This window comes from Jaculus jaculus, chromosome 19, assembly GCF_020740685.1.
Source record: "Jaculus jaculus isolate mJacJac1 chromosome 19, mJacJac1.mat.Y.cur, whole genome shotgun sequence".
In the NCBI taxonomy this organism is placed as follows: domain Eukaryota; kingdom Metazoa; phylum Chordata; class Mammalia; order Rodentia; family Dipodidae; genus Jaculus; species Jaculus jaculus.
In genome coordinates, this window is record NC_059120.1 from 22102763 (window position 1) to 22127945 (window position 25183).

The window sequence follows — 25183 nt, forward strand, 5'->3', positions numbered from 1 at the left end:
CAGGGTCTCACTTTAGCCCAAGCTAACCAGGAACTCACTGTAGCCTAGACAGGCCTCAAATTCATGGTGATTCTCCCAAGTACTGGGATTTATGTCATGAATCACCACACCTGGCTTAGTTATCAGTATTTTAACAGCAAAATTTAAGTATGATCATATTGTGTTAATAGTTGGTAGATGACAGTATTACTGTTTTGATTGTCTACACTTTGAAATCTTTGAGTTAAGAAATTGGAAGCTCTTTGGATATTTTCATGTCTATAGTATTGTTTATAAAAATTTAAATATCTTCTTCTGTAGAAATCTGGTTAAGAAATATTGTCCCAAGCGTTCTTCCAAAGATGAAGAGCCAAGGTAAGTAAAATACTTATTTATTCTTGCATCTTTAAAACATTTTCATTAGTAAAGTGTTCTACTTATATTGTCATGAGGATTTCTTGAAAAGTTTATTTTAGTAAAAATCATGGTCTTTTAAAAATGAGCTACTATTTATCTTATAATGATAAGTAGTTTAGTGAGCTTGATCAGTAGTTCAAGGGAAGATTTCCAAATAAGGGTTATACTAGGACTTCACCTGGGTAGTTTGGTCTCTAGAAGAAAGAATTATTTTTCCACACTTTATTTTATAGTTTTCAGCTTTTTAGATTCTTCCTTTCATTCTTAAAACTATTTGGTTGGTTCATTTAAAAGGATAGTAAAAAGGGATGAAATAAAGGGGGTAATTTTTGAACTTTAAATGAAAGGGTAGAAATTGCTTTTGAGCTCTGTGGAAGTCTTAAATAGGAATGTATAGATGGCAGTTAAATGCAGAAACAGAGAGAGATTAGATTAATCAAACTACTTTGTGTATGTCAGGTGTCAGTATTTTTGGGTTTGCTGTTCCTGGAGCTCTATCTGAGCTGTTAGTCTTCAAATATAAGAGTGTTCCTTCATGTAGTCAAGTAGATACAGACATTTTAACACAGTGCTTTTCTTTGTTTCTCTCCTTCCCTTCACATATACTTTTACCCTTATTTTTGCCCCCTTCTACCCTTCTTTGGTGCCCACCATAATGGTACTTCACTTCCATTTAGGATGTGGGCAGGCATACAGGCAGCTCTATCCAGATCTGATAGCAAAAGTTGTTCTGTAGATCAGCCATCAAGATGCATTTGAGTGGCATGATTGGCAGGTTCTGTCCTCGAGAGCAAGCACTTCATCTCTGCAGCAGTTGCAGCTGCCCAACCTAGGAATCCAACCAAGTTCTTTCCCAAGCTCAGGCCAGTCAGTTGGCAACCTAAGAGATTCCACTATGTCAGAAGAGCCTGCAGGTAGTATTCTTATTATTTTTTGACCCCAAATATCCCTTAATTTGTAAGTTAAAGGGTACTTGAAAATATTCCGACACATTCTATTTGAGCTTAATACAGGATTCTTTCCACATGAAGTTAATTTAGGAGTGGTAGCTGGGACTTAGATTGAGTATGTTAAAATTTGTCAACTGTTAGGCACAGTCCATACCTCAATAAAAAAGTTTTTAATAGAAGCAAAAATAAACCTTACATTTTTTTAATATGTTTTTCCAGGTTTACCTCGTGTATTGCCTTTTTTAACATCCTTAATGAGTTAAATGACTATGCAGGACAGCGAGAGGTAGTAGCAGAAGAAATGGCACACAGAGTATATGGGGAGTTAATGAGATATGCTCATGATCTGAAAACTGAAAGAAAAATGGTAATTTATATAATTTTTATCTAATTATTATAGTTTTTTGTTTTGTTTTCACTTTTGTTTTTTGAGACATGATCTTAAGAAGCCTGGGCTGGTCTCACACTTGCTGTGTTGCTGAGGCTGGTCATGAACTGATCCTCCTGCCTCTGCCTCTCAAGTGCTGGGATTTTAGGCATGTGGTATCATTGCATAGCCTAATAGAGTTTTATGAAATATTTTCACAGAAGTTATTTTCTCTTTTAAAGTATGGAAATTGGTTTTCTATTTTATTATATTTCTTCTAGATAAAAGTTGTAGGATACACTTGCTAACTTCTTGTCCTTTTAGATTTAAGAACAAAATTTGACAGGGAACAGCCCACAGACCAAATGCAGACTACTGTTTATTTTTGTTTCCTAGATTCCAAGCTCAGACCATTGGTTTTACATCTGTAGGTAGTTGAAAAAAATATTTTGTTGCATGTGAAATTATATAAGATGTAAATTTCAGTGTCCATAAGAAACATTTAATTGGAACACATATTCATTGACATTTATATTGGCTGTGGTTGCTTGTTGGCTACCATGTGGCTTGCAAACCTAAAACATTTTCTGCTTTTATCTGATGTCAGATAACCTTTGTCAATCCCTATTGAAGATTTTTTCTTTAAAAATACTGTGTCTATTTAAGTGCTGGGTGTGATGGTGCACACCTTTAATCCTAGCACTTGGGAGGCAGAGGTAGGAGGATTGCTGTGAGTTTCAGGCCACCCTGAGATGACATAATGAATTCCAGGTCAGCCTGAGCTAGAGCAAGACCCTACCTCGAAAAACCAAAAAAAAAAAAAAGGTAAAAGTATTAAAGTAATATCCTATATGATGTATTTTTAAAAGACTTCCTTTACTCTCTTCCTAAGTTTTGATAAAGAAAATATATACAAACATTGTGCATGCATGCATGTGTGCACGTTGCAAAGAGCCTTTTTAGAACTGTAAAATTTACTTAGTATTTAAGTGTAATTACTTTTGTTTGTTTTGGTGGTGGTTATAATTGTCAGCATCTCCAAGAAGGACGAAAAGCTCAGCAGTACCTTGACATGTGCTGGAAGCAGATGGATAATGTGAGTTACAGTATTTTCATAATTAAAATTTTGCTGAATAGGTAACCCCTGCATTCTGTTATACTTTACATCTATTTGAGTTTAGTATTTTTCAATGTAATATTTACAACTTGATATCTATTTATAGTATGAAGAAAAGATGGAAGACATGATATCATTTTGTCATTGTTCTTTTGTACCTATGTAACTATACTTGTATATATTTTCTAATCTTCATATCTGTTGGACTTTGAGTAGTTACTATGACATATTAAGAAAGGATTGAAGTAGTAAGGACTTGGTGATCTAACCTAGAAGACTATTTGAAACTAGGAGAACCCAGATTCTAACTTTTGAACCTTAGCACTTGATTCCTCTTGACTTCATTTTCTTAAATTTGAGTTTTATTTATTTGTTATATGAGTGAGCAAAAGAGGCAGATAGAAAGAATGGCCTCCAGCCTCTGCAAACAAACTCTAGACATATTCGCCACCTTGTGCATCTGGTTTACATGGGTCTTGGAGGATCTAACCTAGATCCTTAGGCTTTGCAGGCAGTGCCTTAACTTCTAAGCCAGCTCTCCAGCTCATTGACCTCATGAATATCATATGAAAAATGAAGAGCATGGATGAGCTAGATGATAGGACATGTTTCTTCTAGCTCAGTAATTCTTTTTATTTATTTTATTTATGTATTTATTTTATTAAGAATATACTTTGTATGGATACATCATGTGTTGGTACCATCTTTCCCCTCTTCTCTTCCCCCATTCCACAGGGGGTCCTCCTCACTGGGGTTGCTAGTATTCCCCATGAAGTTGTGGGAGCAACAGTCAGTTATTGGTTGGGAGGTCGGCAATGCCTCTGGGTATGATGTCCCAATCTGCGGTTCTAACAATCTTTCCACCCCTGTTCCACAAAATTTTCTGAGCCTTGGTTGATGTGTTTGAAGTCTACTTTAGTGATGAGCTCTCAGTAGCTTCTGGATTTCTGTTTTGGTATATGTTGAGTATCCTCAGCGTCTGTCTCCTTCTCCCTGGCACTAATTGTCAGACTCACCATGGAAGCAGCACTCTTGCTCTTTTCCCCAATTTCTCTGTGGTTTCACCTGGGCCTTGGCTGAAATGTGATGGGTGGTTTATCTCCTCAGATCTTGTTACCTTCTGAAAAAGACAGATTCTCCAGGGGAGAGTAAAGTCAGCATTGGTTAATGGGATAAATGTTATTAATTTAGGGAGATTTTGATGGATGTAGCCCCGCTTTTAGCCAAAGACTAGTGGGAGCTTGACATTGGAGAGCATAATAATCCATGTCTCCATAGGATTCAGACTAGGTTCCTAGTTCCAGCTATGGGTTCCTTTCCACTGAGCAGATCTCTTAGCCGATCAGAAAGTCATTGGTTACCCACCAAGGCTGTGTGCCACCATTGCAGTGGTGTGTACTTCTTGTCAGGCTGGTTGCTTCTGAGCATCTTAGACCCCTGCTTGCTCACACAGTTGTTGGCCACTTTTCCCCAGGAGCTCATGTAATGCTTTCCAGCACAAGATGGGCTGTCTGGGGACTGGCTGTCTTTGGATTCTGGTCTCTCCTGTTCTGTGTTCTGTGTCAGTAGCATATGGTGTCTTCAGCAATAGGGTCCTACCTTTTACCTTAGGTGCATAATCAAGTGCTTTGACAGAAGCTTTCTTGTATTGGGGACCTCATAGGTCTCTCCAATCAACAGCTTAGTGAGGGTAGCACAGATTTCTGGTACTGGGAGGTACAGGCCAGAGGCAAAATTTTTTATGGGTAGGCTTCACTCCACCTTCTCCAGGACCCTTCTTTTCGGGTGCTCCCCTAGACTCCTGTTGAGGGTTAAACCTTTTAGTCTAACTTCAACAAGAAAATTTCTGTGGTACCAGTTCATTTTGGGTTTAGTTTTGTGTTTATTTCCCTTCATCCTCCTTTTTCCCTACCCCCAAACCCTTCCATCCCTATTGCCTGGTCCTCAAGTTGCCTATCTGGTATGCCAGCAACTCAAGCTGATCTGAGTTAATAATGCTTTAAAAGCTCCTAACTTGGGGCTGTCATCCTATTGTCGACAAAAATAATTTGTAGGACAAAATTATAAAACTACATAGTTTACTTAAATATTATAAAACTGCAATTTACTTTAAGCTTTTTCTAAGCAGTGTGCTAAGGTAGTTTTTCTTAAAAGTTTTGGTATATAGTAATTTGAAAAACAATCTCAACACAGAACTTAATAGTCTTTCTTACTTGGAATGATGTATCATAGTAGAAGATACCCTTTTGGGGAAGGCAGGGTTCAAGGTAGAGTCTTACTATAGCCCAGGCTAACCTGGAACTCACTATGTAGCTCCAGGCTGGCCTTGAACTCATAGCAATCCTCTTGCCTCAGTGTAACCGCTACGCCAGCTAAATATTCTTTTTAAACCTTCAAGTTGTCAAGTATTAATGGACCCTTTACTAGAAATTTTTTGTGTGCACATGTGGATGGTATGTGTATGATGTGTGGCATATGCATGTATTTGTGTACATGTGCATGCTCCATGTGTGTGCAAAGGCCAGGGAATGTTGGGTGTCCTTTTCTTGCTGGTTATCTGAGTATTTCCTTTAGCTCAGAGCTTCTGTTTTGTCAGCCAGCGACAGTTATTCTCCATTCCCTGGTGTCTGCTCCTCCCCAGCAGACTGAGGTTACAGACAGTAGGCGTGTGTGGCCATGCCCAGCTTTTTAATGTGTGTTCTGGGGAGTCAGCCTTGGTGGTCTCCTGCCTGAGAAGCCTTCATGCTTAAGCAGCCAGCACTCTTAACTCTTAATGGCTGAGCCATCTCCCCAGCTCTTTACCAACATTTTTTATGATTGACACTATATTCCTTAAGGATTAATGCTAAAGAGAGGCCTTAAAAAATATTTTTTTTGGGGGGGTGCCAGAAGGTCTGGAGAGATGGCTTAGTTGTTAAGGTACTTGTCTGTGAAGCCAGAGGACCCAGGTTTGATCCCCCAGGACCCTCATAAACCAAATGCACAAGGTGGCGCGTGTGTCTGGAGTTTGTTCCAGCTGCTGGAGACCCTAGCACACCCATTCTTTCTCTCTCTCTCTGCTTCTTTCTCTCCCTCAAATAAAAAATAAAACACCTTCCCTCCGTCCCCGTCCCCCCCCATGTAGGGAATCACTCTACCCAGGCTGACCTGGAACTCACTCTGTAGCCATAGGCTGGCCTTAATCCTCCTACCTCTGTCTCCCAATGTTTCCCTATGTCACCATGGCCAACAAAATATCTTTTTTACTAACAGTTCTCATGTATGTATGTATACAATGTGTTTTGAGCATAATCCTCTCCCATTCCTTTCTTTTGTCCCCTGCATCCCCTTGCACTGAACTCTGACAACTCAGAGTTTTTCATATTAAATATGTTTAGTTGTGATTATTAGAAGAACTTTTAAGATTGAAATTTTACAATCATATGCATAATACTGTGGCAGAACTTCTTATCACATGAATCTTGCTGAGCTTTTTTTTTTTTTTTTTTTCAAGGTAGGATCTCACTCTAGCCCAGGCTGACCTGGAATTCACTATGGAGTCTCAGGGTGGCCTTGAACTCCCGGCAATCCTCCTGCTTTTCTGCCTCCCGAGTGCTGGGGTTAAAGGAGTGCACCACCATGCCCGACTTGCTGAGCTTTTTAATCTTTTCCTTTTAAAAATGCATACTCGAACCTAGATTAAATCTCTCTTTAACTATCTGGTGGTGGTAGATCCTATCACCAGTGCTGATTTAGAATTCTTAGGTATGTTGCTAGTCTGTTTTTGTTTTGATTTTTTTTTTCTAATTGGTTTCACCAAGACTTTTAGGGAGTATTTTCACTGATTAAATTTTAAATTGACTCCACTAGCATTCTTAGTATCTGCCATCTAATAAGTGTGTGTTTTCATGTGCACAAATAATAACAGACTCCTACACTCTGGAGATACTGGTGTCTTTAAAAATTGACGTTGGCATAAATCGTTGTTGACAATATGCGCTGACTTGCATTTAGAGCAATTTACAACTATAAGAAGTTACAGTGGTTCTAAGTAAAGAAGTATCATTAAATATAGGAGAGGGCTGGAGAGATGGCTCACTAATTAAGTGTGCTTTCTGCCGAATCATGAGGGCTTGAGGGGGCCTCAGATTCTCAGCATTCGAATCTCCTGATCCCATGTAAACAAACAGCTGAGCATGACCATGCGTACATGTAGCCGCAGTCTTACCAGGGGATCAGACATCTGAGCATCTCCAGAATCAGTAAAAACTAAGGCTCAAAACAAGACTGGACAAAAGAACAGAAGAGCAGGACACCAAACATTTTGTTCTGGCCATCCTAGGCATGACCCCTCCACCCACCATAAGCTGGTGTGTGGGATACCACAGCATGCGTGTGTGCACACACATGCACACACACAACAACAACAACAATGAGTATATATATTGGAGATGAGTTTGGGGAAATTGCTCAGTAGAAACAATCACTTGTTGCACAGGATGATCTGAGTTTGATCCCTGACACCCTGTGTAATAAATAAAAATTTTAAAAAATAAATAAAAGCTATGTGTTAACTACATCCTCTTAACCCCAGTTTCAAGGGGGCAGATTATCACTGGGACTTGCTAGTCAGCCAAACAAACAGATGGCAAGCTCTAGGATCAGCAAGAGACTGTCTTAAGGAAATAAAATGGAAGAGCAGTAGAGGAGGACATCCCACATCTTCCTCTGTCTTCTGTATGGATGCACACAGTACATGCATCTGCACACACACCACAGACACACACTAAAACAAGAAAGAAATACATAGAGGGAGGAGAGATTTCTTTATATTATTAGCAATACTGTGGAAAGAAAAAAAATCACACTGGGACTTGCTGACCAAAAATGGCTGCTCCACGTTCAAGGAAAGACGTGGATGAGTGATGTGGGGCAGTGGTCTTGTCTGACCTCAGCGTAGATGTGCCCATCTGCACATACATGTAAATATGCCACATCACACACACTATACCACACATACTATACCCCCACATGAAAGACATGCCAACCAAAGGTGAATTTAACCCTATTCAATGTTTATTAAAAATATTCTTGGGCTGGAGAGATGGCTTAGCGGTTAAGCGCTTACCTGTGAAGCCTAAGGACCCCGGTTCGAGGCTCGGTTCCCCAGGTCCCACGTTAGCCAGATGCACAAGGGGGCGCACGCGTCTGGAGTTCGTTTGCAGAGGCTGAAAGCCCTGGCGCGCCCATTCTCTCCCTCTATCTGTCTTTCTCTCTGTGTCTGTCGCTCTCAAATAAATAAATAAATAAAAATATTTTAAAAAAATATTCTTGAGGCAAGGTGTGGTGGCGCACACCTTTAATCCCAGCACGTGGGAGACAGAGGTAGGAGGATCACCGTGAGTTCGAGGCTACCCTGAGACTACATAGAGAATTCCATGTCAGTCTGAGCTAAAGTGAGACCCTACCTCGAAAAACAAAAAACAAAAAAAAAATAAAAATAAAAAATCTTGGCTGGGTGTGATGGTGCATGCCTTTAATCCCAGCATTTGGGAGGCAGAGTTAGGAGGATTGCCATGAGTTTGATATCACCCTGAGACTACATAGTAAATTCCAGGTCAACCTGGACCAGAGTGAGACCCTACCTTGGAAAACCAAATGTGTGTGTGTATATATAAACTAAGAACCAGGTCATCTAAGGCTCAAGTCTTATAAAGAATATATATGGTTCTTTTTTTTTCTTCAGTTTTCTGAGGTAGGGTCTCACACTATTTCTGCCTCCTGAGTGCTGGGATTAAAGGCATGTGCCACCATGCTCGGCATGACCTGGTTCTTAATTTTTATGGAGCCTATAGTCCAGTAAAGGAGACTGACAAATTCCTGTTTAATGTGTAGAAATAAGTATTGGCTCTTATTCCTAATTCTGTTCTCTTGTTTGGTCAAGAAAGCAAGATTATAGAATTCCTAACATGTTTGAAATAATTGAGAGGAGATATAAAGAACTGGTGGCAGTGCGTAGAATTAATGACAGTATTGAAAGTTGAGGGGAAATCAGACAATTATTACTTGTAGGACGATAGCACTGGTACTTAAGATAAGGGCAGAAGCAGCCTGTGAAAGAGATTTTGAAGGAGTGGGCAGAGAGGGAGAAGATAGACAGTTATGTGCCAAGCCTGTCATTTAGGAGGCTCTGAGTAACCAAGCCTACTTCCAGAGTGGTCAGTAGTTCAGTGTTGTCATCAAGGCTGTATCGCTTCTTTGCCCATTTTGCCATCTTAGCCATATTGATCTGTAGTCTTTATCCTGTGCCCTAATGGTTAACAGTTGAGCCAGGAAGCCATGTCCTCATTTAAGCTGCACTGAGAGGCAGGAAAAAAGAACTCCCAACCCCTGCTGATCATCCCTTTTTATCAGGGAAGTAAGCAAAACTGCCACCAAAAGAAAAAAGCAAACAAACAACAACAACAACAAAAAAAAACAGCTGACTTCTTTATGGGTGCTCATGGGGAGGCAGATAGCAGGCTTAATTCTGCCTACCATACTGGAGGCAGGTCCTGCTAGGCAAGGGTAGGAGATAGAGGTGGCAGCTTTCAGTCTTCTATAAAAAGCATGAAGAATGAATCTTTTCTGGAGTATAGTCTGTATCATATAACAATATACTGTCTCTTGGGAGGAAGTTTTTCTTTTTTCCTTTGGTTTTGAGGTAGGGTTTCACTTTAGTCTAGGCTGACCTAGAATTCACTCTGTAATCTCAGGGTGGCCTTGAACTCATGGTGAACCTCCTACCTCTGCCTCCCGAGTGGGATTAAAGGTATGTACCACTATGCCCAGCTAAATATTTTTAATTCTGTTGCATTCATAATTGTTCTGCTGTTGCAAGAAAATGATTATGTAAATATTTTTTACAAATAAGATACCTAATATAACAAAACTTGTTTATAAATACCCTTAATTTATACCAAAATTAGTAGCCCATAGGCACTTGTTCTCAAAGGAGAATGGAAAAATGCAGAATATTCAGGTCCTCAGTTTTCTTTTATTATTTTATTATTTATTTATTTGAGTGAGAGAAAGAGAGAGAGAGAGAGAGAGAGAGAGAGAAAGAAGCAAGATAGAGAAAAAGAGAGAATGGGCACACCAGGGCCTCCAGCCACTGCAAATGAACTCTAGATGCATGTTACCCCTCCCCCTTGTGCATCTGGCTTTTGTGGGTCCTAGGGAATTGAACTGGGGTCCTTAGGCTTCACAGGCAAATAATGCCTTAACTGCTAAGCCATTTCCTCAGCCCAGAATGTGGTTTTTTGTTTGTTTGTTTTTGTTTTTTCGAGGTAGGGTCCCACTCTAGCTCAGTCTTACCTGGAACTCACTATGTAGCCTCAGGAGGGCCTCAAACTCAACAGCAGTCCTCCTCTCTCTGCCTCCTGAGTGCCCGGATTAAAGGTGTGTACCACCTCTCCTGGCTCCTCAGCACATCTCAGAACACCAGAAGCTAGACACTTATTTTCCAGGAATGAATTAGAAGAGACTTTCTCTAGAGACAAGTTAGAGTGAAACCCCTTTAGAGGGTTTTTCCATGGAAACTACCTGGATATTTCACCCTAGAGGGAAAGACTATCAGCCCCACTTGTGCTTTTCATGGGATTTTAAAGAAAGAACACATAACCAAAGGCTCCAAGACACTTAACCATCTAATTGTACACATCAGACACCAAAAGTATTATGCAGGGACAAAAAAAAAAAAAAAAAATAGGAGAAATAGTGACTATGAAAAGAAAGAAAAATTAAAATGCTTAAAAGCAAGGAAACTACTCAGTTAGAATTTCTCTTAGTGGGAATGAAGGAACTATTACATCCCTGAAAATAAGGAGAAGGCACTATTAAAAAAAAAAAGGAGCATACAGGATGAGAGAGATGGCTCAGTGGTTAAGGCACTTGCCTACAAAGCCCAGTGACCCTCGTTTGATTCTCCAGTACCCACATAAAGTGAGATGCACAAAATGGTTCATGCATCAGTAGTTTATTTGCAGTGGCTAGAGGCCCTGCCATGCCCATTCACTTCCCTCCACCTCTGCCTGGCTTGCAAATAAAAGTTTGTTGTTTTTTTTTTTTTAAAGTTTTTTGAGAAAAAGAGAATTGGTACACCAGGGCCTCAGTCACTGAAATCAAATTCCAGATGCTTGTGCCACCTAGTGGGCATGTGTGACCTTACATATGCCTCACCTTTGGGCATCTGGCTTATGTGGAACCTGAGAGTCGAATATGGCTTCTCAGGCAAGCACCTTAACCGCTAAGCCATCTCTCCAGCCCAAATAAATATTTTTTTAAAGAGCATATAAAGAACAAAAAAGAACCTTATGTAGGAGTAAAGGATAAAACATTAGAAAGAAAGTTGAAGATATCTCTTAGAAAGTAGAACAAATTAACAGAGATTGAAAATGTGAAAGAATATGGTAAAATTAGAAGACTCAGTTTACAGTGTCAGATCTTAAAGAATGGGAAGAAGAAAAGAGGAAAAGAACTTCCTATGTACCCAATACAATGAGTCTTCAATCTCTATCATTTATGCAAATTTCAGAACACTTGGGGGCAGGAGAAAGAGAGAGAATGTGTGTGTGTGTGCTTGTCGGCTACCTGAGAGGGAAACAAACAAAAACAAGTGCATCAGTGCTGGAGAGATGGCATGTGCTTCCAGAGTCTAAGGACTCAGGTTCAACTTCCAGGACCCACATAAGCCAGATGCACGTGGTTGTGCATGCATCTGGAGTTGGTTTGCAATTGGCTGGAAGCCCTGGCATACCCATTGTCTCTTTCATAAATAAATAAATAGGTATATTTAAAAGGCAAGTGACTCATAAACAAAAAGCAACAAAAATAAAACAAAAGACCCAACAAATCAAAACAAATAAATGTGCTTTTATTCAATAGATCAGTAACAAGAACAGAATTAGATTTTTAAATTTCCGAAGGGAATTATTTTCTAATGGACAGCTGTATACTTAACCACAATTTGCCAATTAAAAGTGCAGTAAAGGCTATGGGTATGTCTCAGTGGTAAGTAAAAGGCCCTGGGTTCAATCTCCAATGTGTCAAAGGGTGAAAATAAAGGCAGTTTTAGTCATAGGGACTCAAAAATGATTATCTCACAGACTTTCTAGAAGCTATTTCTGAATGTACCTACAAAATGAGGAAGTGATCTTTAAAAAGGAAAAGGCCTGGAGCTAGGAAACTGGAGATCCAACTAAGAGAGGTGTAAGGAATGCCTAGGATTATGAGAAAAAGGAATGCCCAATGAAACAACTAGGCACCGGGCGTAGCTGATGTGAGTTCAATTCAGACTTGAGCAGATTAGAATCCTGTAGGAGACTTGATCTAGAAAACAAATTGACAGAATTCCTAATGTTAGAATTTACTGTGGAGAGATTTTAACAGCTAGGGGAGACTGAACTTGAAATAAAGATACGTGTGTATTAAGGCTGGAAAGATGGCTTAGTGGTTAAGGCACTTGCCTATGAAGCCTAATAAAAAAATAGGTAAGTTTATCGAAAACCAAACGTGTGTGTGTTACTTGGCTCAGCTCTAAATAGTCTTTTATGCATGTATTGAGTATGTTTGCGAAGGTGCATGTGCATGTACATACACACTTGTGGAGGCCAGAGAACAATTAACAACTTCAGGTATTGTTCCTTGCCATCTCTCATTGACCTGGAGATTACCAACTAGACTAGACTGGCTGGCCAGTGAGCCCAGGGAATCTCCTAACTCCACCTCTCCTGTGCTGGGATTGCAGGCATGTGTTACTGCATCCAGTAGTTTTTACCTGGGTTCTGGGGATTCAGCTTGAGTCCTCAAGTTTGTGAGGCAAACACTTTACTAATTGAACTCTCTCCTTTGTCTTGTGAATAGCTCTTACAAAGTAATAGTAATTTTAATTAAGATAATTTTTTTAAATTGAGGAACAGTGTATTTCATCTTACAGTTTGAAGGGACATGGCACATCATGTCAGGGAAAGGTATCACAGCAGGTGCATGAGCTAGCACCTCATATTGTATGTCAGTCAGGAAGTGGGACCAGGCCACAAACCTTAAGGCTCACCCCTAGTGACCCACTTCCTCCACCTCCTAAAGGTTCCCCAACCTCCCCAAACACTACCACCTGCTTGGGATCAAGTGCTTGAACACATGCCTCTCTGAAGGGACATTTCACATTCAAACCACAGTAGATGGCTTGTAAGGGAAAAGATCAGAGTATAAATGGAAGGATTCAAACAATGTAATTTTTTTAAAGATATGGTTGGGTGTGTGACACATGCCTGTAATCCTAGCTCTGGAAGCTGAGGCAGGAGGATTGAAAGTTCAAAGCCAACTTGGGCTACAGAAAGTGATTTTCCAGGTCAGTCTGGACAACATGGCGAGACCCTATTTAAGAAATTAAAACATCTGGCAAGGGATCATAGAACACTGATAATGCCCTTTCCTGGCATAGCCATGGCCCTAGGTTCATGTCCACCACCACCAAAATAAACAATGATATTTTAGCTACACCTGACAAACAACAGAAAGCTGCTTTGGAGGGACATTTCCACCCCTAAATCACATTAGGGTCCTACCAAAAAAGTATGAAAACAAACATCAGACCAGCCAGTAAAACAAAAGCCAAATGATCTGTGGAAAGTGAGCTTACTTTTTTTTTGGACAGGAAATAAACTATATGGTAAATACAAATATTACCTATGTTTTATTTTCACAGTTTATACTTAATGCCTGGTATTTAAAACACAAGTTGATAATAATACTAAATTTTATCTTCTAATTCAGAAAGGACAAATTTTACTTTTAGTGTTTAGTTTTTACTTACACAATATTCAGTGGTAGCATTTCAAAGTTATTACTTAATAATTTTATTTTCTCTGTATTATTTTTTCTTTTTAACAGAGTAAAAAGAAATTTGAAAGAGAATGTAGAGAGGCAGAAAAGGCACAACAGAGTTATGAAAGATTGGATAATGATACTAATGCAACCAAGGCAGATGTGGAAAAGGTAAGAAATAATTCCAGCCCTCTATTCTGGAAAAACCCACTTTGATATCAGAATATTACATGTGGAAAGGAGCCATACATGTGTATCTGTGTTAGAAGTTCTGAAGAGAGACACTGTTTATAGATCTGTACATGTAGTGTTTACCTACTTTAAATCACGTATATTGGTCTGAGAAGAAAACGTGATAATGTAGTAGCTTAGCTGCGTTCAAAATGCAGAAGAAAAACAGTTGCTGCTAAGATTGTTTTTGCCTCATTCCAAAATTAGGTAGAAAGCCTAAGGTATGCCAATCAGGCATGTAAATTGAGTATGAGTATTACTCATGAGTTTACAGAAGAGAAAACATGGTAAAACTGTCATGATATAAACTGTTTACTCATGGAGGCATTTTAAAAATTCAATCTCTTGCCACTAATTCTGAACTGGATCTCCTGTGGCCCAACTTATGGTAGGATTCACCCTTTATCTCTACGCCTAATGCTTCACTTCTCCTCCATTCCTGTGTGCATGTTGTCTTAGAACTTTTTGATAGTGATAGTGTTGAAATGCTTGGATTTTGAAATATAAATGAACCTTACTTTATATTATTGTATATACTGAACCACCATTAACATTTATCCCTTTGGATTTTATAATTCTCTATAGGATTCAACAGAGAGAAAATAAAATAAAAAGGGTTATAGGTATAATTTATTTCCTGCCTTCTATTTTGTTCACCAGTTAAAAAAAAAACCAAAACCAAACAGGGCTAGAGAGATGGCTTATCAGTTAAGGTGCTTGCCTTAATTCATGTTCAACTCTCCAGGTGTCACATAAGCCAAGCGTGCAAGGTCATACACATGCACAAGGAAGTTTGAGTGTAGTGGCTGAGACCCTGGAGTGCCATTTCTCTTTCTCCTCTCTGTCACTCTCCCTTAAAAAAGAATAAAAGCTAGCCGGGCATGGTGGCACATGCCTTTAATCCCAGCACTCGGGAGGCAGAGGTAGAAGGATTGCCATGAGTTCAAGGCCACCCTGAGAATACAGAGTTAATTCCAGGTTAGCCTGAGCTAGAGTGAGACCCTACCTTGAAAAACCAAAAAACAAAAAAAAGTTTAAGATCTTTTAGTATAACTCATGATGTTTATATATTCTTGATACTGTTTCTAATGACTTGTATTTTTCTCTACTGTAAATGTCTGGTTCTGTAAATGTCTAATCTTAACATATTTGTTTAGTGTAGTTTTATAAACTTTTTTCTTTTTTTTCAAGGTAGGGTTTCACTCTAGCTCAGGCTGACCTGGAATTCACTATGTAATCTCAGGTTGGGCTCAAACTCACGGTGATTTTCCTACCTCTGCCTCCCGAGTGCTGGGATTAAAGGCGTGTGCCACCATGCCTGGCTTAATTAAACATTTTCTTATATTAGCTTCACTCATCAATTTTAAGTTTTGAGATTCATAGAAAAATGTCAAATCTTTTTTTAAAAAAATATTTTACTTCAGAGAGAGAGAGAAAGTGGGTGTGCCAGGGCCTCTGGTCACTGCAAAAGAACTTCCGATGTATGCGGCCCCTTGTACATCTGGTTTATGTGGGTTCTGGAGAATCGAACTGGGATCCTTTGGCTTTGCAGGCAAATGCCTTAACCACTAAGCCATCTCTCCAGCCCCCAAATCTATTTTTCATAATAGCTTTTATATATTTTATTTTCATAGATATTCTCTACTTTTACTGTTCCACATAATAGCTTCAAGTTAGAGTTATTTTTCTTTGAGTTACCCTTAAATGATCAATATTCCACTAAAGTAAATTTCTGAAATTGATGTTAATAATTCAGGTATTCTAAATTTACAAGGATCTAGGCAACCACATGGTTTGAATTGATTCCTATTAAGTTCATGGCTATCTGAAATCCCATCTTTTCTCATGTTTGAAAATGCGGGCTGGAGAGATGGCTTAGCGGTTAAGCGCTTGCTGGTGAAGCCTGTGGACCCCGGTTCAAGGCTCGATTCCCCAGGACCCACATTAGCCAGATGCACAAGGGGGCGCACATGCCTGGAGCTCGTTTGCAGTGGCTGGAAGCCCTGGCGTGCCCATTTTCTCTCTCTCTCTCTCTGCCTGCCTGCCTTTCTCTCTCTCTCTCTCAAATACATAAATAAAAATAAACCAAAAAATAAAAAATAAAAACAAAAAGAAAATGTGTGTGCCTCAGACAGAACTTGTATATTTATTTAAATCTATATGGATAATATTACCAATTATTATATTTAATCTGCTTTTAAAGTTTGGCATTCTTGTGTGTTGTGTGTGAGAGAGATGCTGAGGCACATAACTAATTTTAATTATGTATATTAATTTCCTTCATAGCATTGTGTCATGCACATAATTGATCAATGTGTTGTTATTACTGGATAATATTATGGACCACAGCAATTACAAAAGAGTGACATTTGCTCCTTAAACTCCTTTGTTTCATTATCAGTTATTGGTTGAATATAAAAGCTATTTGTTGAATGTAACATTCTTTTTTGTTGTTGTTTTTGGTTTTTCGAGGTAAGGTCTCACTCTAGCCCAGGCTGACCTGGAATTCACTATGGAGTCTCAGGGTGGCCTTGAACTTGTGGTGATCCTCCTACCTATGCCTTTCGAGTTCTGGGATTAAAGGTGTGCACCACCATGCCCAGCAAACATGTTCGTTTAAAATGTATGTGTGTATTTGGGGAGGGGGGTACAGACAGACTTAGAGTGAGTATGGGCGCACCAAGGTTTCCTGCCACTGCAAATGAATTCTGATGCATACACTACTTAGTGCATCTGGCTTTGTGTGGGTACTGGGGAAGCAAACTTGGATCCTTAAGCTTGGCAGGCAAGTGCCTTAACTGCTGAGCCATCTCTCCAGCCCCACATCTTCATTTTGTCCACAGAGATAAGTTGAGAGACTAGCTAGCTAATCTTCTTGAAATGTAGATGTAATGTGTCTCCTAGTTAGTTTGGCCTATCTTATTCAGAATGTCAGTGCTCAATTTTGTTTTGTTTTCTTTTCCTGAGGTAAGCTGTTTACTCTGCAGTCTCAGGGTGGCCTCGAACTCACTGTGATCCTTCTACCTCTGCCTCCCAAGTGCTGGGATTAAAGGTGTGCACCACCACACCCAGCTTTTTTTTTTTAAATGTTTATTTATTTGCCATCTCTTTATTTATTTATTTTTTTTAAGGATGTTCTCTTTTTTTAATATTTTTTTATTATTTATTTATTTATTTGAGAGCGACAGACACAGAGAGAAAGACAGATAGAGGGAGAGAGAGAGAATGGGCGCGCCAGGGCTTCCAGCCTCTGCAAACGAACTCCAGACGCGTGCGCCCCCTTGTGCATCTGGCTAACATGGGACCTGGGGAACCGAGCCTCGAACCGGGGTCCTTAGGCTTCACAGGCAAGCGCTTAACCGCTAAGCCATCTCTCCAGCCCCCATCTCTTTAATTATTAGAAAATTAGGTGAGGTTTCAATTGTTTATGTTCCTAGCCTTACCCACCTCTGACCATAGTTCATGGAATCATAGCCAGTGGCTAGAAACTAGAGGAGTTTCCCCTGACAGATTAGGAGGATTTGGGGCTAGGGCATTTGGAATTCTCTGTTCCACTGTGGCTTGTGTTGGGAAGAGAAAGGGCAAGGGTAAATATATATGTACTGAAAGTTCCAGGTTGGAACATCACATTTTTTTTCTTTTCTTTGTGTTGTTTAGTCGCCATAGGACTTACTGTTTATTTGGATCTATGGTCACATTGTGGATTAAATAGATTCTTATGGATTTATGTGAGGTCTTGGCTAGCATGTTTCCATAGATCAGTTTGTTTCTGAGTTTAGAAGAGCTAAGTTACAGTCTGTAGTTAGAAGGAAAGGAACTACAGCTGTAGAAACCAGAATTAGAATAGTTTGATACAGGGCTCTGGGGATGGAGCTCAACGGTGGAACACTTGCATAGTATCTATCAATGAGGCCCTGTTTTGATCTTCAGAACTGTCCCTCTACCCAATAGTGACATTTATTCCCAGTATGCTTCACAAGTTAGAGACCTGACATGTGAAATGATTTCCATGGATCACTGTAAAAAATAAACTCGATTTAAAAAAAATTGGTGTCTTGTATATTGCCCAGGCTGTCCTAGAACACGTGATTCTTCCATCTCAACCTTTTGTATAACTGGGACTACCAGTGTGCACCACTGCAGCAAGCTTAATTCATACTTTGGTTTTTTGGTTTTTGCCCATTATTTAAGAATAGTTCAGATATTTGTTTAAATTAAGCTCTACTATGCTTTAGATTAATGATTTTATTTATATTACAATATTCTCACCTATGTAGGTATACTCATTGACTTTCTACAAGAAATTAAGTAATTAGAAATATATTCTAAATAAACATTAAAATGCTGATGGTTCTGTAGAGATGGAAACTACTGTTGAATATTACATTATTGAAACCCATTTTAATTACTTTTCTGCACTCATGATTTTAGTTTCACATTGTAATTGGGTGTAAGTGGATTATAAAGAAACATTTCACTACTTTGTAAATAACCTAAAATATTCCCAAAGTTACCTGTTTCCTTTTCTGATTTAAAGTGTACTGTTTAGAGGTATAGTGCCATTTATTATTTTCTATGTGAGTTTTGTAAGGAGAGTCTGAATGGATTATTACAAGGAGGGAGAACTATTACAATAGAGAGGGAATGTGGTAATACAATCTGGAAGCATCTTTTAAATTTAAATGATATTGAGTTCAAATGAGTCAGCTTACTTCATTATTCTCCTAATGTTGGCAAAATCTAGTTTTAGTATAATTTTCAGAAAAGAGAATTTCTCTGATTTGTTGGGTTATTTTGCCTTAGGCCAAGCAGCAGTTGAACCTACGCACGCACATGGCTGACGAGAATAAGAATGAGTATGCTGCACAGTTACAGAATTTCAATGGGGAGCAGCACAAGCACTTCTACGTGGTGATTCCTCAGATTTACAAGGTGAGCTCAGGTCTGTGTGAGCTCAGAGAGTTAGTCTTTCAGTGCAAAACCTGAATTTTTTTAGTATCAAACTAGGATGTTGTGCAGGCTAGGCAAGTGTCTACCACTGAGCTCCACTCCCAGCCTCTGTACTTAACTATTAGATCTTAGATATCAGAATATTTTGGATTTACTACTAACCAAGATAGGTGGTGAGAAATATTTTTAAAAATATTTTTCTTTGCTCATGAGAGAGAGAGGGAGAAGGAGGCGGATAGGAGTGAGAGAATGGATGCACCAAGCCTTTAACTGCTGCAAATGAACTCCAGGCACATGTACCACCTTGTGCATCTGGCTTATGTGGGACTTGGGGATCCAAACTTGGGTCCTTTAGCTTTGCAGGCAAATGCCTTAACCACTAAGCCATCTCTCCAGCCAAAAATAGTTTTATCTATTTATTTGAGGCGGGGGAGGGAGGGACAGAGGGAGAATGAGGCTGACTGACTGACTGACTGCAGGGCCTCCTGCCATTCACTGCAAGTGAACTCCAGGTGCATGTGCCACTTTGTGCATCTGTCTTTACATGGGTACTGGGGAATCAACCCTAGTCTATCAGGCTTCATAAGCAAGCACCTTTAACCACCAAGCCATCTCTCTAGCCCCTATAATTATATATTTGAAAAGTGAATGCCCTTATTCTTACATCACAATGTTTCTTATATGTTTATTGTTAAGTGTTACAAATAACCCACACCTACAAGTAAGGTGATTTTTTTTTTTTCAGATAAGTTACAGCACTGTATCATTAAAATATTTTGGCTATACTGGGTAAATTCATAGGGGTTGTATGTTATAACTTACTCACTTAGAATTAAGACTTAGCGGGCTGGACAGATGGCTTAGTGGTTAAGTCTAAGGATCCATGTTGCATTCTTCAGGTCCCATGTAAGCCAGACGCACAAAGGTGAGGCAAGCACAAGATGCACATGCCCACTAGGTAGCGCAAGTGTCTGGAGTTTGATTGCAGTGGTTGAGGCTCTGGTATGCCAGTCCTCTCTCTTCCTCTCTCTCTAAAAAACAAATAATGAATTAGGACTTAGCCATTTTAGACACACACACACACATTTTATATGTATATATATTTATGTGTTTGTAGGGAGAAAGACTCAGAAAGAGAATATGGGAATATGAACGGCATGCCATGGTCTCTTGCCACTGCAGAGGAACTCCAGATACATGGACTGCTTTGTGCTTCTGGCTTTACATGGAGTTTTAGTCAGTTTCATGTTGTTGGGATGACCATCCCACCAGGCCCAGTTTAGGGGAGGAAGGTTTATTTCAAACTGACAGATCCAGGGGAAGCTCCATCAATGGTGGAAGAAGCTGCTTCCATACTTGGAAGCAGAGAGAAAAGCTGCCAGCAGCCAGCAGCACCAAAAAGCAGCAAGCAGCACCCCAGAGCTCAGGTTGCTCTCTTACATATCTGAGCTGAATTCAGATCCACTCCCAGTTTCTCCTTAGGGCTAGACACCAGGACCCGCCCTCAGTGACACCTCCTCCAGCCAGGAGGCCAGAGATCCAAGTTACAATCTTTACTAAAACACCTGAGTTTATGGGGGCCATATATTCAAACTACCACACATGGGTACTGGAAATTGAACCCAGGCTGGTAGGTTTTGAAATCAAGTGCCTTTAACCACTGAGCCGTCTCTCCAGCCCAGGACTTAGCTTACTGATAACAAAATCATTGGCATTAGTAAAAATGACATAAATAAATCTTAGCATGTTTTTTGCTAGTCTGGTTTCTGCCTGTCTGCCTTGCTGGCTCTGTTAGAACATAACTGTATTGTAATTCAGGCTTTGAGCTTGCTTACTGGTGCCTGTGTAGCATCACTTAATCATAGAGCCATTGCCAAATAGGTGAAGACCCTAGTATTTTCATGAGGGTCAAATTACTACTTTTTCAGAAAGAAGTTAGAGGAAAGAAGGTTAGTAAAAACAGTGCTGAATGAGGTTGTACTTAGAAGGCTAGAGTTTATGTGGAAAGAGCATCAGCCCAATTATACTTTTTCTTCCTTCAAAAGGCAAAGTAAGTATAGTGAAAGTGTGGTGGTCTAGAGTTGGTGTCAACTCCTCTAGCACATTGAGCCTGTCAGTCTTGACTTGTGGTAGGGTTACTAGCTAAGTCTACATATTTTGTGGCAAGCTTAACTGAGAGGGAAACTATCCTTTTGTTTGGGGCTGATCCTTTCAGTGTTTGAAACTTGTTATGGAGCACCCTTGCCATTTTGTGATGTCAGAAGCAGTTCTTTTGTAAATAAACTACCAAGCATTGGAAAGTAAAAAGAAAAGTGATGGGAAGGTTATAGGAGTTTGGGGACTTGAGCAGTCAGTGTACCTACTCCCTGGGAAAGACAAAAGTCAGTGTAGGCAAATAGAAAGTGTGAAAATAGCAGCTTTAACACACTGTTTCCAAGTATCCCAATGTCCTTCCCAGTGGCATTTGACAGTAAATTTGGAGTTGTGGGGATTTTTTATATAGGTGCCACTTTGACAATGTGACATTTGTTGTTCCTTTATGTCCCCAACCTACTACTAGCCACTGTAAAGCTGTAAACTGGGGTAGGATCTGGGTGCCTGATCATGTCCAGTACACTGGATGCTTCATCTAACTAGGTCATACTAAAGCACTCTGAGTTTACTTAAGGAGCTATAAGTCTTGTATTTTATATCTTATGGGCTAAGACTTGAAAATCAGTGTCACCTAGGTTTTGAATGTACTCAAAGCCTTGGTTGTTTTTCCTCCTCTTGTTATTTAGCAAGCCTCAAATTGTAAAAATTTCAAGTCTTTTTTTTAAAAAAAAAATTTCATTTTTATTTATTTGAGAAAGAGAAAGAGGCAGCTGCTGCAATCGAACTCCAGACATATGCACCACCTTGTGCATCTGGCTTACATGGGTCCTGGGGAGTTGAACCTGAGTCCTTTGGCTTTGCTGGCAAGTGCCTTAACTGCTTGACCATCTCTCTAGCCCTCAAATCTTTATAGCACTGTTGAATAGTATTAAAAACAAAGATGGGGCTGGAGAGATGGTTCAGTGGTTAAAGGCACTTGCTTGCAAAGTCTGAAGGCGTGGGTTCAGTTCCCCAGTACCCATGTAGAGCCAGGTACACAAAGTGGCACATACGGCTGGAGTTTGTTTGCAGTGGCAGTAGGCTCTGGCACTCCCATACTCAGTTGGTCTCTTTTTCTCTGTTTGCCTCTCTCTCTTTCTCTCTCTCTCTCGCTAATAAATAAAAAAACAAAGCATGTTAGAGTAAAAATCTTTACTGGTTCTGGGTGGGAGGGGTCACTAATGGCTCTTTTTCAGAATGGTAAGAAAATTCAGCCTTCCCCTTTTAAATCCCTGATTGCTAGCAACTACAAGAAATGGATGAACGAAGAACAATTAAACTGAGTGAATGTTACCGCGGATTTGCAGACTCTGAACGCAAAGTTATTCCCATCATCTCAAAGTGTTTGGAAGGAATGATTCTTGCAGCAAAATCAGTTGATGAAAGAAGAGTAAGTGCTGGATAATTGTCTCTGGAGTCATGCCTGTGGTGCATGTCTGCAGTTTAAGTGAACAGAATGGGCTGGGACAGAGGGAGTGCTAAATTACATTCCACAGAAGAAAGCCTTACAGGAAGCTGTGTTCCTGCATATGTGTTGAGCTCTGAGAGCTGACAAAGTTCTGGTTCTTTAAAAGAAGTTGTCTAGGGCTCTTTTCTCACTAACATTTTAGTTGTCACCAAGACCATGATCTTTGAACTATGTGTTATGTCTTATTCTGTGAACTTAATGAAAGGTTAGAGAAGGATGCAGACAGACAGGTACATAGTTGTGTTGCCTTTAACACAACAGTTGGTATTTGAGTTGGATCAAGAAACATAGTAGTGTGTAGAATGATGACCCATGAGGAGGATGAAAGAGGGCATCTGAAGCAGAGAAAACAGCATGGAAATAAATGGAGTATTGTAGCTTGGTTAAAATGTAGCAGAGCCATATAGCTAGTCATTTTTCAGCCAGTGCTGATTAAGTAACTAAAAAACATGATTGCCAGAAACAAGAGATTATAGGGGAAGAGCAAGAGAAAACTAGATTTAGAGAACCAGCAGGGTTCAAGGCCACCCTGACACTACATAGAGAACCAGCAGATATGTGCCACATATTTTAGTATTCATAGCAAGCTTATCAAGCAGATACTAGTGAAGAGCCTTTCTCTAATTAACTGAATCCTTAACTTTAAAAAAAGAGAATTTTTGGCTTTTCTTTTCATTTTGAGTTCCAATATTCACATATATGTAAAACATGTTCATTTTACACACACACACACACACACACATGTTCAAGTAATTCATAAGATAGTGTGCTTTTCCATTGGGATTAACATACAAAAGAGTTATTTCAACTTTCACAGGAAGCTATTACTTACTTTAAAACTTTGATTATTGTAAAACTATCTCTTTAAGCTTTTGTGTCTATTCCAGTTAAAGTTTTGAAAGCTAATGTAGCATTTTAAGCAAGTAAAAATGGTTTTAAATATTTGTTTCTTGTACATAGGATTCTCAAATGGTGGTAGACTCCTTCAAGTCTGGTTTTGAACCTCCAGGAGACTTTCCGTTTGAAGACTACAGTCAGCATATTTATAGAACGATTTCTGATGGGACCATCAGTGCATCCAAACAGGAGAGTGGGAAGGTGGATGCCAAAACCACAGTAGGGAAGGCCAAGGGCAAATTGTGGCTCTTTGGAAAGAAGCCAAAGGTAAAATTCAAAAAGTTCCCATAAAATCCGACATTTTTAGTAAGTCAATTAAACCAATGTAGACATTGATTGGATAATAGTATCCTATTAATGGAGAATAAGTATTTTCAATTTGAATGATTCAGTTAACCTTTCACTAATTAAAAATGAGCAGCACTTAATAATTCATAAGAATATTAACTAAGTTGTTAATCTTACGTTTTTGAAATTTTATATGCATATACTTTCTGTCAGAATTTCTAAGGAAACTTGTTCAAATTAAAATACTGCTAGCATTGAAATTCTCAGGACAAATGATTGAGAACAGTGATAGTAAATTCAGAATTAGTCTTTGTAGCTCATACTAATAAAATTTTATTATTCATATGAGATTATAATAAGAACTCAATGTTCTTGAGTTAAAAAAAAAAACCTTCGGTTTTCTAAGAGCGTCTACACTTGTCAAACCCCAGCATTTCGTGCTGTTTATTTTAGGTAGATGAGTGCAGCTCAGAACACAGCAAATGGAATACATGAGTGTAATGCTATCATATTGCCTTTAACCTGATAAACTGCACTTATTAAGTATACTTGATTATTTTAATTTATTTCTTTGATCTTGATATATGAATGTATATAAAATTCAGCTTTCATATCTATAAATATCTTTAAAAACTTAGTTATAATTAACTCAGGCTTTATGCTTGCACCACCATGCCTGGCAATGAATGCTTTTAATAATAATGTTAAGGCAAGCTGAGAGGTAGACCTTTTGTAGTCAGGTCAGAGTACATGAACAGCTTAGAAATAGAAGGAATACCAAAGTTTATATAAAAAGGTGAAATAAGGATGAAATCGAAGCAGTCTGAAAGTCTTGAATATAATGAATTTTTTGGTCTGTCAGTTACAGTTTTAATATTTTGTGTGATAACTTCAAGTATAGCTGCTGCCTTTCTCTCTCAACAAATACAAGTTAAAGGTAACCTGAATAGGAATCCATGGTGGTGCTAATATTCTAGGAACTAGAAGAAAATTTATTGTTAATCTAGGTCATATTGTTCTATATTAGTGTGCTTTATATTTTAATTTATCAGATTGTAGAAAACAATCAAGTGAAGTGATATATTTTTAAAGTAAATTTGTCGTCTTAGAATAATAATTTTTGGCAAAACTATATTCTCTTACAAGTATCTTTATAGAAAACTTTATTTGAGGTATATTTTGTGAAAAATATGTTGCCAGAAATAGAATTTTCATATAGGAAAAAACGATGCACACTTGGCTTATTGATTCCTTTCTTTATTTCCATATTAGCCACAGTCCCCACCCTTAACCCCTACTAGTTTATTCACATCCAGTACTCCTAATGGGTCCCAGTTTCTCACATTCTCCATTGAGCCCGTGCATTATTGTATGAATGAAATAAAAACAGGGAAGCCCAGAATTCCTTCTTTCAGAAGCCTCAAAAGAGGGGTAAGTTTAATAATGGGTTGAAATGCATGATGGCCTAATTGTGTGTGTAGTGTGGCTTTTAATACTCTCCACCCTCATTATAAGGCACTCTCCTATAAATAACATAGTTT

General features: G+C 39.0%; 1 protein-coding gene across 4 annotated transcripts in view; it reads left to right on the forward strand.

Moving 5' to 3' along the window:
• Fnbp1l (formin binding protein 1 like) overlaps positions 1–25183 on the forward strand; it is a 129499-nt gene that overhangs the window by 81338 nt on the left and 22978 nt on the right. For 3 of the 4 annotated variants that reach the window (XM_045138099.1, XM_045138097.1, XM_045138098.1), the window contains exons 3-10: positions 301–354; positions 1566–1713; positions 2747–2809; positions 13742–13846; positions 18710–18838; positions 22233–22379; positions 23418–23621; positions 24915–25073. In XM_045138099.1, coding sequence (XP_044994034.1) covers positions 301–354; positions 1566–1713; positions 2747–2809; positions 13742–13846; positions 18710–18838; positions 22233–22379; positions 23418–23621; positions 24915–25073 — 1009 coding nt within the window. The remainder of the gene's footprint in view (positions 1–300; positions 355–1565; positions 1714–2746; positions 2810–13741; positions 13847–18709; positions 18839–22232; positions 22380–23417; positions 23622–24914; positions 25074–25183) is intronic. The other variant, XM_045138100.1, reaches the window with a different exon arrangement.